The 14,246-nt window shown below is 43.1% G+C and overlaps 1 protein-coding gene and 1 long non-coding RNA gene across 2 annotated transcripts; both read right to left on the bottom strand.

The window, feature by feature from the left end:
- Nucleotides 1–6,523: 6,523 nt before the first annotated feature.
- Nucleotides 6,524–7,920, bottom strand: LOC306994256. The gene is made up of 3 exons (XR_013796645.1): nt 7,874–7,920; nt 7,656–7,790; nt 6,524–7,586 (listed from the first exon to the last, which is right to left on the bottom strand). It is a non-coding gene; the product is annotated as an uncharacterized lncRNA (long non-coding RNA).
- A 4,379-nt stretch (nt 7,921–12,299) lies between these two features.
- Nucleotides 12,300–14,041, bottom strand: LOC306994255 (uncharacterized protein; the record flags this gene model as incomplete). Its single annotated transcript, XM_079639862.1, has 2 exons — nt 13,916–14,041; nt 12,300–13,442 (listed from the first exon to the last, which is right to left on the bottom strand). Exon 2 carries the CDS (start codon nt 13,362–13,364, stop codon nt 12,300–12,302), a length of 1,065 nt encoding a protein of 354 aa, XP_079495988.1. The 5' UTR covers nt 13,365–13,442; nt 13,916–14,041.
- Between the last annotated feature and the right edge of the window lie 205 nt (nt 14,042–14,246).

The following is a 14,246-nucleotide window of genomic DNA, read 5'->3' on the forward strand; positions in this document are numbered from 1 at the left end:
TGATATAATTAAATAACTCATTGCAGGTAAAAGAGCAAGACAGATTTTGGATGTACTGTAACAGCACAAACAACAGCAAAGTTACTTTGATCAGTGATTTTCTTTATCATTGCCTGCTGGCAGCAAATGAAAGAGCCAAACTGTGTGTTTTGCATGGATAACATTATAACGGCTCTGTTGCTGTGAGAAAACCTCTCATCCAGCTTATAACATATAACTAAATCCTGTCAATCATTCACTTTCATGCCTTTGCAGATTTTTCTTCTTCTTCTTCTTCTGGTTTGGGATAGGTGCAGGGATTAGGTATAGGTGGTTTTAGTGTGGTTTGGGTGAAAAAAACAGCTACATTGTAAGTAATAACATGACATTTATGGCTCGGGTGACTATACACCAAAAAAAAAAAATCGAATTATGGGTCAAACACACATGAATGATCACGCAAAGTCGTATTTACTAATGGGAAACGCACAGGGTGTGCCAGCATGAATGTAGTTAATTGATTTGTTAAGAAGAGAGCTAACTCACCCTTTATGATGTGCTTCATGCAAATAAACTATTTGTTAAATACCTTGAATCAATTATCATTTATATCACATTTTCTTTCTGACTTAAATGTGTGAGAAGTCATAATAACGACTGCCCAAAGTGGAAGCATCTACTTTACTTCTATTGATAAGAGCAGAACTTTATTTAGCTGTCTGTATATTTACATAAACATTAATAACTGTCAGTTAGACAAACATTTGTTCCAACAGAACTCTAAATATAATAATTGCCCAAAATACCCCAATAAGTAGAATATAAGACAATAATGTACATTATTGTACAGTACAGTTAAAGTTAGTCCTCTCACACAGGTGTCCATCAGAGAAACCACAGGTGTGTATACATCACATAATATGTATGTAATGTCAGTGTCAGTGATTTTTATTGGATACTGTACAGTTAAAGTTAGTCCCCTCAAGTTCACACAGGTGTCCATCAGAGTAACCACATGTGTGTAATTCATCACATAATATGAACGGTCCATTATAGACAGTATATGTCTTGTTTTATATAGTATAAAAATCTAAAGAAATTTTATTTGTGAAATAATTTGCTGGAGGAATGTACTGTCTGTCTTGCGATTTGGTTTGATAATTTATCCAACACAATTACATAACTTAAGTGTAGTGTCCAAACTGTATATGCCCCCATCTATATAATTCTAAATTGCTTACCTGGACATCTGTAAACAGACGCTGGAGTAACCAAAGCACCAAAATGACCAGCTCAGGTAAGCAAACCTTTTCAGTGAGGCTCAGATATCCCTTCACATCATACTCTACAGGTAACAGACAAAACCAGTATCTGTTAATATGTTAGTCATCTGAGCAGATGTTTGCCTAGTTTCCATTAATTATTCAAGTTTTACCACTAACCATTCAGATTTAGTTTTTTTATGCATCAGCCAATGACAGTTCCAACACATGTCTTACGGTTGGTTTCTTTATTGCAATAATGATTCATGATTATTATCAGGCAGGTGATTCTTATAAGACAAGCCATAATGCTTTCCAGAATATAGGACATCATGTACAGAGGCCTACGGTATGTCTGATATTGTGTCCAATAATTCAAATCCAGATAATAATTAATTAAATCCTGCTATTGTGTAGCAGCATCACAGCTCAAGTTATACCAAGATTTTATTGTACAGAGGAAAATGACATAATTAAATCAGTAAAAAGTAAAAAAGAAAAGCTGTGGAAGATACCCTTGAGTATGTGTGTTTGAGAGAAAGACCGAAACTGACCAATGTTGTGGCAAAGCCAGATCCAGATGGCAAGCAGTTTGTCTAAATCACCACTCGCCCCCTGTGTGATTGTCTGGATGATTGCTTGCACCGAAAAAATCTGCTTGATTCAGAGCTGCAAATTACAAATCCAAATAAACACATATCAAACTACTTACTCATCCAAAAACACCAACAAGTAAGACATCAGATCTCTTTCACCTCTCTTCCATTTTTGATTGTGTGTGTGTGTCATCCTTGTGGAAGACCTCAGGGCTCGGGATTAGGTCCTTTTGAAGTTTTCTTCTGGACCTGGGCCCATTTAATGTTTGTTTTCCTGAGGCAGTGGTTGACGTCTTCCATGACTCTTCCTCTTTCTTCATTGTGTTCTTCATTAATCTAGGATACAATATTTTTTTTCCTTTTTTCAAACAGTTGGCGTTTAGCCAGTGACCTCTGTTCATCTCTATCCATCATTGCCTCCTTTTCAAACACAGAGCTCTTGATTGGCTCTTTTGTATTGACTGATTGAGGTCCTGCTGTCATTCTACATGTTTTTCCATCAATGATTGATGACCCACCAATCTTTAACTTCCACTCTTTATGCAGAACTACACTGATAGCGTCTTCCTTTGGGATATCTTCCATCCGTCCTTGTTTGGATTGAGTCATCTTTGCAGCGAATTCCTTGCAATCGTGTTTGCTCTGTTGCTCATATCCTAGGGTCAGCCATGAGGTCAGAGTGTAAACAGGGGCTTCCCCTGATGCCTCAGAGTTGCTATTGTTCATTTTGTAGTTGTGGAGGTCACTGGTAAAGGTGTAGAGGTTATTAAAGCCTTTCAGCACCAGACACGTGCAAGATGCCAGTAACCTCTTCTCTTCCCGTCCTTCACTGTTTGTGCAGGGGGAGAAATAAATCATATAAGCTTGCACTGAAAGAGTGACTGAACCATAACTTAAGAATATAACGGAGGGCTCTTTTGACTTGGGCCAGTAAGTAACCACCTATAGCAACCACGTATGAACACCATAGAAACTGCATAGCAATGCACTAAAACTTACTCAGAAAACCGTATACTGTATGATATGGTGCCTAATAAAATAATGATAGAGTTCTTCAGGTATATGACAGCAGAACCCAGAAGACTAATTCGCCACTGGTTCCTTCGAGATTTTCCTATGTGGTTTTATAATGTTTTTTTATTATTATTTATGTGTAAAATAAGGTCTGCGGGGAACATAACTTGACCATAGTTTGACGCTTTGTTGTACAATGTGAATTACACATACCAACATCAAAAACGTGAATCTTGAAGCAGTTATGTTCATTTTTGAAAACATGTTTTTAAATATTAAATAAGACAGCTTTGGGTGCGAGTACTGTATGTGCAGTGTACATGTAGAGCAAAATATCAAAGTATCGTCAAGTTATGTTTACCTCAGATTTTATTTTACTCACAAATTGAAAATGTATTTGTTTTTATTCATACGTAATAATTTATTAGGGTGAAATGTGAGGTTTGAGGTTTATATATAAGATAAAACTTTTTGTTTTTGTCAATCCATATTATCAATTCATATAATTAAAACTGTAAAGTTGTTTAATAGTAATTTTTATGGTCATCTCTTACCATATTGGTGTTTCAACCACCAACAAAATGTTGCTACCTAAACAAAATGTAGTTCAATTCTAATATCAGAACTTTCAGAAATGATTTCAACTTCTGATTAAAATAAATAAAAAATCCGCCCCCAAACATTTTAGAGTTCGCAGGTGTGATTTCTGAATAGGCAAGCATTCACAAATATTTTCTTCAGACAAAGATCTGGAACAAAAATCTGGTTTAGCCTATATATATAAATATATATATATATATTGCCTATGTAACCTTAGTTCATTATTTTATTTCATTTCACAAGAAACAGATGTTAAACAGTAATAATCTATTGAACATAAATTTTTATTTGTCTAATACAAAGTTTTATATATATTTGTGTAGATGTTATTTTGTGCTCCTGCCCCTTTAAGGCAGAGCGCATTGGGGGGGGGGGGGGGGGGGGGGGGGGGGAGAAGTGAAGTGAGTTATGCGAGTTAGGCGGCGGTTCATGCTTTTATGCCGATGCTTCTGATTAAAGAAGAAACATGCATTATCACCATTGTAACCCGTGTTTCATTTATGTTACCCACGATGAAGAGACTGGAGTAAACGCAGATACGGCATCAAGAAATAAGGGTTACACATATATGAAATTATATCCAGTGTAATTACAAAAAGCCTTAGAGTGAATGCCACATAGAAGAAATCCCTAAGCGCATTACTGTGCCAAACCATGTTCTTGTCCCTATGTATATACACACAACTTACTTACACACACTGTGGTAATCACAGAAACTCCATCTAACTCTGTGCATAATGATTAAATGCACTCCTTACAGGTATGGCCATTACTGGCCTAGCAAAATAGATCTCTGTAAAGCCTCACACCCATAATTTGATATCTTTCAGGTATTTAAAGCCACAGAAATTGATTTTAGCTACTACTGCAAAACAATCTAATATCTGTTTCCGAGGATAGATACATTCGTAATTAATTGTTTCAAATAAGAGACATGCACATTTAAAGCTGGTGCAAGTTCAGAAGTCAAAGTCACCCTACCACCCGTGTTCTTTAATGCAACTAAACCCGAAGCATGAGGTGAAACATCCTTGAGAAATACTGGTGGCTGACGAATTCTGATGATTTCTATATTATTTATGTTATAGAGGTTGGAGCTAGTTGCTGCACATTTTACTCCCGTGAATATTTCTCAGGGTGGGTTTATTTTTGAAGGTCAGACAATCTGTTGAACATCGAACTGTTATTGCATTGTTGTCACCCTATATGAGGTAAGTTACAATGGAACCTCCCATTAAATAACTTATTCAAATTTAAATGGTAAAACAGTTATAAAAACACAGAAGAAGCATTTGTGTAATTGGAGTTTTGACTCAAAAGCTTATAGTTACTGACAACTAGCCACAGTCTACCCTTTGTCCTGGTTTAGATACTGTACATAAACATATATTTTTTTTGTAAAACAACGTAGGATATTTTAGATAGGTTTTTTCACATTTGTAAGTCACTTTGAATAAAAGTAACCACAAATTAAATTGAATCCATTAAAAAATATGAGTTAAATGTAATGCTAAAACCTACATACCTTTTTTCCAAGTACTTTTGACTTTGTGTAATGATGGCTTTGTGTGATGTGTCCTCTTCTGGACTGTTATATACATGGAGCACTGGGCTGGGATGTCAGAATGACATTACCTAAATGACATTACCCATAGAGGACAGACCTAAAAATACTACAAAGCAGCTGATTTACACACACTTGTAGTTCATGCAGCTCTTGTGCTGCTGTCATCATTAAAGCAGAAGAGAGAAACAAGAGATTCAAACATTTTTTTAAATATGTATTGCACCATGAAAGCAAAATTGAAAAATTCTTGCTTGCAATATTTATTGTAAATTATTTATCCGTGCACATAATAATTTTTTGTTTTTAAATTCATGTGCCCTCGTAATCTTTAATCTCTTCTCTGATGACGTGTATACTGGCGCGAGGGCTTGACACACACTAGAAAGAAAAGACCATCGCAACTTCCAATTGACCCTTCGCAAGGAGCTTGATTGACAGGTGATCTTACCAATCAGACTTCGCCATCCGTCATTTTGTCCGACAAAGCAGTCAGGAGAGTTAGTAGATTAACATGGGAGGATTTGAACTTAAAAAGCGGAGTGTACTGACGCCTTCCGCGGTTAAAACAACATTCCTTCTTATGTTCATACATGTTTATTTGATGCTATAAATAAACTAGAAGGAAGAGATGATCGGTTCACGAGCAGCTTTAACTGAGGCTCTACAGCGATCTGTCAGACACATTAAAGAGCCACAAAACAGTATTTATTGTTTAAATTTCTTTAAAAAAATGACCAAATTTGAAAGGTGAGACTTTGTTTAATATGTTTATCAAAAGTAACTGAAAAGTTACCTGGTCTGTCCTGCCTGTCGTTGTCCTCTCTGCTCCGCGATGTATTTTTCAATGCGTGAGAACATGGTGTGGCGTGAGAGCGGCGTAGCTTGTCGGACATAGCGACAGTAACTAATTGGGGCGGGTCTTTGCGAACAGTCAATTCATGTCGACTATAATGCTAATTATCGTTTTATTTAAAATGCTAATTATCGTTTTATTTAAAATTGTGTATTCAATTTAAAAAGTCCTAAATACATAGTTAATGACTGCTTGCCATTTTCTCCTGCAGGTATGAAGATGATTTCTCATGTTTTAAACCATAATGAGAAAATCAGACAAATCAGAAGAGTCAATTTTAGCTATATCATGTGTTAACTGTCACGTCCACCAGCTGGAGTGCCCTTTATCTCCACCAGAGGGCACTCCTCTCTAGTCCATTATCGTATAACAAACTGCATTTCCCATAATCCATTGCCTGGACTCATTTCTCATTACTTTCAGCTGTGTCTCATTGCCTTATTATCTCTGCCTTTATAAGCCCTATTGTGGCAATACAGAGAGCAAAACAGTACTGAGGAGGTTATAATCTAGGTGAAACCTGCCCCAAAAACACCGACTACGCCACCCTAGGAGTTTCGCCCAGAGAATGATTTTCTTTAGTTCCTAATTGCACTACTATTGATTCACTTAAGGACACAGGTAAGTAAACAAACCAGCCAGAGACGAAGTTCAATTTATAAAAAAGAGATCAAATTTTATTCACTAATTAAAACAATTCAGACCACATTCATACTTGCTGCTGAGGCTTACCCGTGGGGGAGGAAGGAGTCACAGAGGCACAAAGGAATCCCAGGAAAGGCTACCACGTGAACACACACACAAACACTGAAAAACACAAGTGAACACAGCCAAAGAAAACGGGGTAGACAACACAGCACGCAGGAAGGGGATACCACCACCCGGACACCAACACCACCCACTTCGGCTCTCAGCAACTGAAACAGACGCAAACACACGATCAACAGGGGATTCACTCAAACAAAAGAAAGCATCAATGTAATCTTTAAATGAAGAAAACTAATTGAAAATCTTAAATACAAAATAACCAAACGGCCAGAACCAGCAATGGTTCCAAGAGGCAGTTCACTAGAAGTATAGATGTAAATTCTTAGACACTTCTCAGTAAACAAAGAAAAGAACACAAAATAAACAGGGTAAAGTACAATGAAACCTTGGCCAAGGAAAACAAATCCAATAATAAAACAGAAAACAATATTTAAATGTATTAGCAATCTCACTGATAAAGAAACAAACTAGAAATACAAATGAACTAAACTGAAAGCAAAATAATAGAAAAGAAATATAGATACTTGACACAAATTATAGCGGAAAAGAGCCAACCCCTTCAGCTGCATTCAAACAGTTAAAATACTAGCCCACGTCGAGCTAGAGGCTCGCACATTCAGCCGTATGGCCGTGATTGCCCAAAGGCCGTGAAGGCAGAACGGTTGGACAGCGATCGGCAACGTTCCGTGCAAAAATGTTCAAAACATGCACGTTAGATGAGTGCGACTCAGACGTGTAACGATCAAGTGAAATTGATGACAATTCTGCGCGTTAGGCCAGCAACACTCCAGGACGGCGTGCATAAGTCAGATTAGATTACAGTTATGGATACATACAATGTTCAAAAAAAAAGATGCACGTTTAACAAGCAGCAATCCAGGCAAAACAGCAGCTAGTGAATAAAGCTCTGCAACTGACGTCAATCTCCCGATGAACCAGCCCCGTTCCTGTTGTTTATAAAAAATGAATTAACCCCAAATCAAACAAATAAATCCAACATCATGTATCCTACATACCGATCCAGCAGCGTTTTAGATCACCCAGAAGGAAACCGCTCAACGGGTACAAACAGTACAGGCAGCTTTCAGTGCTAACATCCACTTGTGTTGAATGTCACAACAGAGGAAAGGACTGGCCCGCCAACCGGAGATCTACGATCGTTCAATGGATAGTAAACATAACGGCAGCCCATAACAGTGAAATCGGTTCAGAGACAGCAGAGTCGCTACTTTACCTGTGGACGCGCAGCAGCAAAACACAGAGTGAGTGACCCGGAAGTATGATGCACTTCCGTCACCAGCGAGCGAGAGGGCAGGCAGAAAGACTACTACCTGTATTTATGGGAAGGGCTATGGCACTGATTGGCCAAAAGAACGCAGAGTGGTTATGAGTTAAACTCATACTGCTACAATCTACCCCACCTTTTGGATTGTCGCCCCGACGATGAATAAGTAGAATTAATACCATATACTAGCTCCAAGGCCGAAACAGCGCCATTACTACGTTGGACACAGGGTCAGGAGGATCAGCAGCATTGTCCGCTGCCACTACCGGTCTTGGCAGGTGATAGACATTGGAATGCTGGCCCGCCGTTGACCGTGCTGTCCGACGTATGGCCACTTCACTAACTGCTGGAACAAAGCGAGGCAAAGAGGGTAAAGAGGAAGTAGGTCCTTCTGGTGCTCTGATAGCAATAGGCACTAAGGGGGTTTGCCCAGTAGGTGGCACAGAAGCTGGTGGAAGCTGCAACCGAGGGGTGGTTTGAGTAACAGATACTTGAGTGGGGATTACCAAAGGAGCCTCGTGCCTCAACACCACCAGATCATCCCCTGACAACTCGTCTTCCGACTGAGGCAGGTCAGCAAGAGGTGAACAAGGTGAGGCAGCATCACTTGGATGAGCCTCAATCACAGCCTTCAACAGTGCACGGTTGACCTGCCTGGCTTTGGTCGGCTCGTCCACTGGTGCAATTGTGTACACAGACCCTCCCTCTCTGGGCACTTTGAGGATTCTGTACTGTACAGGACCGTAAAGGTCACGGAGCTTATGACGCCCCCGTGCAGTAAAATCACGAAACCACACTAGCTGGCCCAATTTAAAGGGTAAAGCTCTCACACGGCGATCATGGTGATTCTTACGACGTTCGGCAGCAACCCGCAACCTCTCTGTAGCACCTTCGAAAGCCAACTGCAAGCGGGTCTGGTGCTCCTGAATCCACTCATGGATGTTTCCACCCACGGGATCCTGAACTCTACCCAACAGGAAGTCGACTGGTAGTCTAGGCTCTTGTCCGAACATTAAAAGGAATGGAGACTCCCCAGTCGACTGATGGGGGGTGGTGTTATAAGAGAACAGGACCTGTGGCAAGCAGGAACTCCAGTCCCTCTTCCGAGACACTGGCAGAGTGCGCAACAAGTTATGGAGTGTCCTATTAAACCTTTCGCATTGGCCATTCCCGGCCGGATGGTATGGCGTGGTGCGAGACTTTTCAATGCCATAAAGGCGACACAGCTGTTGAATAAGGGAGCTCTCAAAGTTGCGGCCCTGATCAGAGTGAATACGGGCAGGGACACCAAACTTGGAGAACCACTCTACCACTAGAGCTTGGGCCACAGTGGGGGCACGTTGGTCAGAGGTGGGAACAGCAAGTGTGTATTTGCTAAAAACATCAGTCATAACCAGTACATTTTCTAAACCACTCTGGGTGGGTTCTAACACTGTATAGTCAATGGCTACAATCTCATTAGGCCGTGAGGCCAACAGGTGCCCCATAAAACTAGAACTAGGATGTTGAGAGTCCTTACCAACTTGGCACCTCTCACAGGCCTGACACCACTTGGACACGTCTGCAGTCATACCCGGCCAATAACAGCGCCGGCGTAGGAGCTCCAAAGTCCTTTCTATGCCCTGATGGCCATGCTCCTGATGGACCTTAGTAAGCACCTCTTCCTTTAGGGAAGCAGGCACCACCACCTGCCAGACTACTTCCGCACCGTCAGGGCGAAACACCTGGCGATACAGGACATCACTCCTCTCAACCAGCCTGTCCCACTGTCGAAGTAACGCCAATGCAGGCTGGGACGCCCTTTGACGCTCTTCAAAGTTGGGGCGCTGCTCACGTCTCCAAAACACTAAGACCTCCTGAATAACCGGATCAGCCTGCTGGAGGGTACAGATATCAAAAGTGGTGAGATGAGGAAGGACCATGACAGCAGATTGAATTGCTTCAGGTCCCTGAAGAGCCTGCCGTAGAGGCTTGGGGAGTGATGTACCCGGAAGCATAACTTCCATATCTGCTGGGGCCGGAGGATACTGGCGGGATAGAGCATCCGCATTCTTGTTGTTTCTACCTGAGCGATACTTTATCTCGAAATCAAATGACGCAAGCTGGGCTGCCCAGCGTTGTTCAGTTGCACCAAGTTTAGCCGATGACAAATGGCTAAGCGGATTATTGTCAGTAAAGACCAAACATTTATGGCCCAGCAGATACTCACGAAATTTCTCCGTCATGGCCCACTTGAGCGCAACAAATTCCAATTTCATAGAGCTGTAGTTCACCATGTTGCGCTCAGTGGGCCTTAAACCCCGGCTAGCGTAAGCTACGGGCCTAACCTTACCATGTTGCTCTTGTGATAACACAGCCCCAAGGCCACCATGACTTGCATCTACCTCCAAAATAAATGGAAGTGAGAAGTCGGCATACGCAAGCACCGGAGCACTGGTGAGCCTGGCTTTCAGGGCTTCAAAGCTGCTATGGCACTCTTCTGTCCAGTCTTCAATGACAGATCGCTCTGCCCTTCTCTTCGACTGGGTGGCACCCAGATGTGCCACAAGCTTGTGTAAAGGGGCCGCCAGCTTCGCAAAACCCTCCACAAAGCGGCGGTAATAACTGGCGAACCCAAGGAACGACCGCAGCTCTGAAACAGTAGCAGGAGACTGCCAGTTGGATACCACCTCTACCTTGCTTGGATCTGTGCCAACACCCTTACTGGAGATCACATGCCCCAGATACCGCACCTCTTTCTGGAAAAAGGCACATTTGGTGAGCTTTGCCTTTAGATTTTCCCGTTGCAGACGACCCAGCACCACTTCCAACCTCTCCAAGTGCTGCTGGATTGTGGAGGAGAAAACCACAATGTCGTCAAGGTAAAGTAACAAGGACTGATTTTGTTGGTCACCAAACAGCCGTTGCATCAATCTTTGAAAGGTGCCGGGGGCGTTACAAAGCCCAAAGGGCATGCGATTCCATTCGAAAAGCCCAAAGGGCGTGCAAAACGCAGTCTTGGGCCGATCTGCCTCAGTAACCGGGACCTGGTTATACCCACTGGCCAGGTCCAAGGTAGAAAACCAGCAAGCACCCGTAAGTGCATCCAAGGATTCCTCGATGCGAGGAAGAGGAAAAGCGTCTTTCCGAGTTTTACAGTTAAGCTGCCTATAATCGACACACATTCTTAGGCTTCCATCCTTTTTCTTAACAAGGACAATAGGACTGGCATAAGGACTGCTACTCTCCCTGATCACCTGTGCCTCAAGGAGTTGGTGAATGTGCTCCTTAACCAGCTCGTAGTCAGACGGAGGAATGCGCCGATAGCGTTGCCTGACAGGAACATTGTCTAACAAAGGAATGTCATGGCTAATCAGGTTAGAACAACCAAGGTCTCCATCATGAGCAGAAAAGACAGAGTTGTATCTCCCAAGGAGGGACTTTACCGAACCCTGTTCTTCAGCAGACAATGATGAAAGGTCCATGACCGCTATCTGATCCTGCACCGTAGGAGCAGCAATCTGAGATGCCACTGTGGCCACCCCTGAAGGTACCTCGGTGATTCCTGCAGGCAGGCTAACAACACAAACATTGTTCAAGGTACCTACAACAGTACGTGGATAAAGCAGCACATCAATAGTACCTACATTCACCACTGGGATATAAGCAGTACCCCTTACCACCCGAACCAAGGCAGGAGACGCGAGAAGTCCAGCTGGTAGGCCAGAGCTAAGGGGTTCGAACAACACAGTATTTTCAGAGTATTGCGCTGAGCAGGTGGTAGTGACTATTTTCATCACACCCCCAGGAATCCGGCAAGCCTTCCTGCCTCGCACTCTTACATTACCAGCTGTATCCTCAAGGGAATAAGTGCTGGCCTGCTGGCACCCTTGCAACGCCTTCACAACAGATTCTGGACTGTTGGCAACCACGGGTAAGTCAAACATGGCCAAGCCATGCCGACTAAAAAGCTCTCGGTAGCATCTGCGAATCACGTTCATCCCCAAAATACCAGGGACCTGAGAAGACACACCACCAGGGGGATCCTTAACTACCAGCAACCCACACCGCTGCAATAATTTACCACAAAGCTTAATGTCAAGCTCCAAGTAGCCCAGATAGGGAATGGCCAACCCATTGGCTGCCCTGAGCTGCAGCCAGTGACAAGACTGGAGCCTCTCTTGACTCCATGGCTCGAATTGCTGGAGAAAGAAACTCTCAGTGATGGTAGAAACCATTGAACCGGTGTCTACCAGGCAAGGAACCTCAACCCCACCCATACACACATCTAAATGTGGACAAGATGACATCAGTTTTGAAGTTTCCGCCAAACAACCAAACGCAAATGAACCAGTATCTGCCCCCTCCGAATTGTGGCTCTGCAATTCGGCGGGTGCTAGTTTTCCGACGCCGGAGCAGGGCGAAACTGCCTGTTAAAGGGTGGAGGGGCAGGTGAAGGAAAGTGTGCACGAGCAGGGACACGTTCTCCTTCACACTCCCTAGCAAAATGGCCAGGCTGCTGGCACCGCCTACATATTATGGGGCCATTGTGAGAGGAACGACCGCGCTGGTTAGAGCTCTGCATGCGGGCAATGCTTTGAGTAAGCTGGTTGAGCTGCCCTTGCTGCAGCTTTAGCATCTCTCGCATTTCACTCAGCTCAGATACTTGGGGTGAGTTAACAACCGACCGAGAATCACTCTGAACGCCAAACTGGAGACCAAGGGCTGAAGGAACAGAGTGACTCCGGCCCCTAGCGCCCCCTGGCAAACCCTCTCGCTCCCACCGAATTGCCTCTGCCCTCACCTCCAGCAAAGTAGCGACTGGCTGTCTACGCACACACTGTTTCAATTCGCGACGGAGAGCGCCGTCAAGTACATGCTCAACAAATTGATCGCGTAGCAAAACTTCAGCATTTGGTATTTCACCAGGAGCACGCTGCTTTACCGACGCCATAAGGCTCATTAACGCGAGGGAGAACTCTTGCAAGTTCTCCCCCTCCTGCTGCCGGCGGGAGAAAAACGCTTCCTGCAAGGCTACATAAGACTCACAACAACCGTAAAGCTCCTGTAAAACGGAAATTATCTTAGCTGGATCCTCACGTTCGGCAATGGGACGAAACTTTACTTCATCGCGGGCTTCCCCTTCTAGGTGATCGAACAAAAAGAATGCCTGATCGGATGTTGACAAATGACGCGCCCTCATACAAGCTTGCACTTCCTCAATCCATTCGGTTAACCCTATGCCTGATCTTCCCCTAAACATAGGACATTTTCGGTCCCGGGGCACAAAAACTAATCTCTCAGTCGCAGGGGCTCTAGCCATGGGTGGAGCAATAGGTAACACGTTTGGGGGTGCGGAACTAGGTCCAGGCACGGCCGCAGCCTGTTCCAGGCGCAGCCTCTCATTATCTGCTCTTAACTGCTCAACTAAATCCCTCAACTCCTGTAACTCTCCCTCCATACTTACCCTACCCAATAAAGGGAAACTCTACCGTTAGGAGATAGGGAGGCGGAGAGAGAACACCAGCTGCTGTTTTGCCTATGACACAGAACAAAAGAAATGTGAACACTCATACACAAAAACAAAATGCACCATGAGCCACAAAGTAGCAAACAAGAAAGAGAAGAGAAAAAAAACGTAATAAAGATAAATAAAAAAAACTAAACAAACAAAAAATAACACATGCAACAGGATTGAACACGTCTCGGCTTTAATTTGTAAAGACCCTGCCGACTATACGCCAAATGTGGCAATACAGAGAGCAAAACAGTACTGAGGAGGTTATAATCTAGGTGAAACCTGCCCCAAAAACACCGACTACGCCACCCTAGGAGTTTCGCCCAGAGAATGATTTTCTTTAGTTCCTAATTGCACTACTATTGATTCACTTAAGGACACAGGTAAGTAAACAAACCAGCCAGAGACGAAGTTCAATTTATAAAAAAGAGATCAAATTTTATTCACTAATTAAAACAATTCAGACCACATTCATACTTGCTGCTGAGGCTTACCCGTGGGGGAGGAAGGAGTCACAGAGGCACAAAGGAATCCCAGGAAAGGCTACCACGTGAACACACACACAAACACTGAAAAACACAAGTGAACACAGCCAAAGAAAACGGGGTAGACAACACAGCACGCAGGAAGGGGATACCACCACCCGGACACCAACACCACCCACTTCGGCTCTCAGCAACTGAAACAGACGCAAACACACGATCAACAGGGGATTCACTCAAACAAAAGAAAGCATCAATGTAATCTTTAAATGAAGAAAACTAATTGAAAATCTTAAATACAAAATAACCAAACGGCCAGAACCAGCAATGGTTCCAAGAGGCA

This window comes from Phoxinus phoxinus (genome assembly GCF_949152265.1).
Source record: "Phoxinus phoxinus genome assembly, contig: scaffold_84, whole genome shotgun sequence".
In the NCBI taxonomy this organism is placed as follows: Eukaryota; Metazoa; Chordata; class Actinopteri; order Cypriniformes; family Leuciscidae; genus Phoxinus; species Phoxinus phoxinus.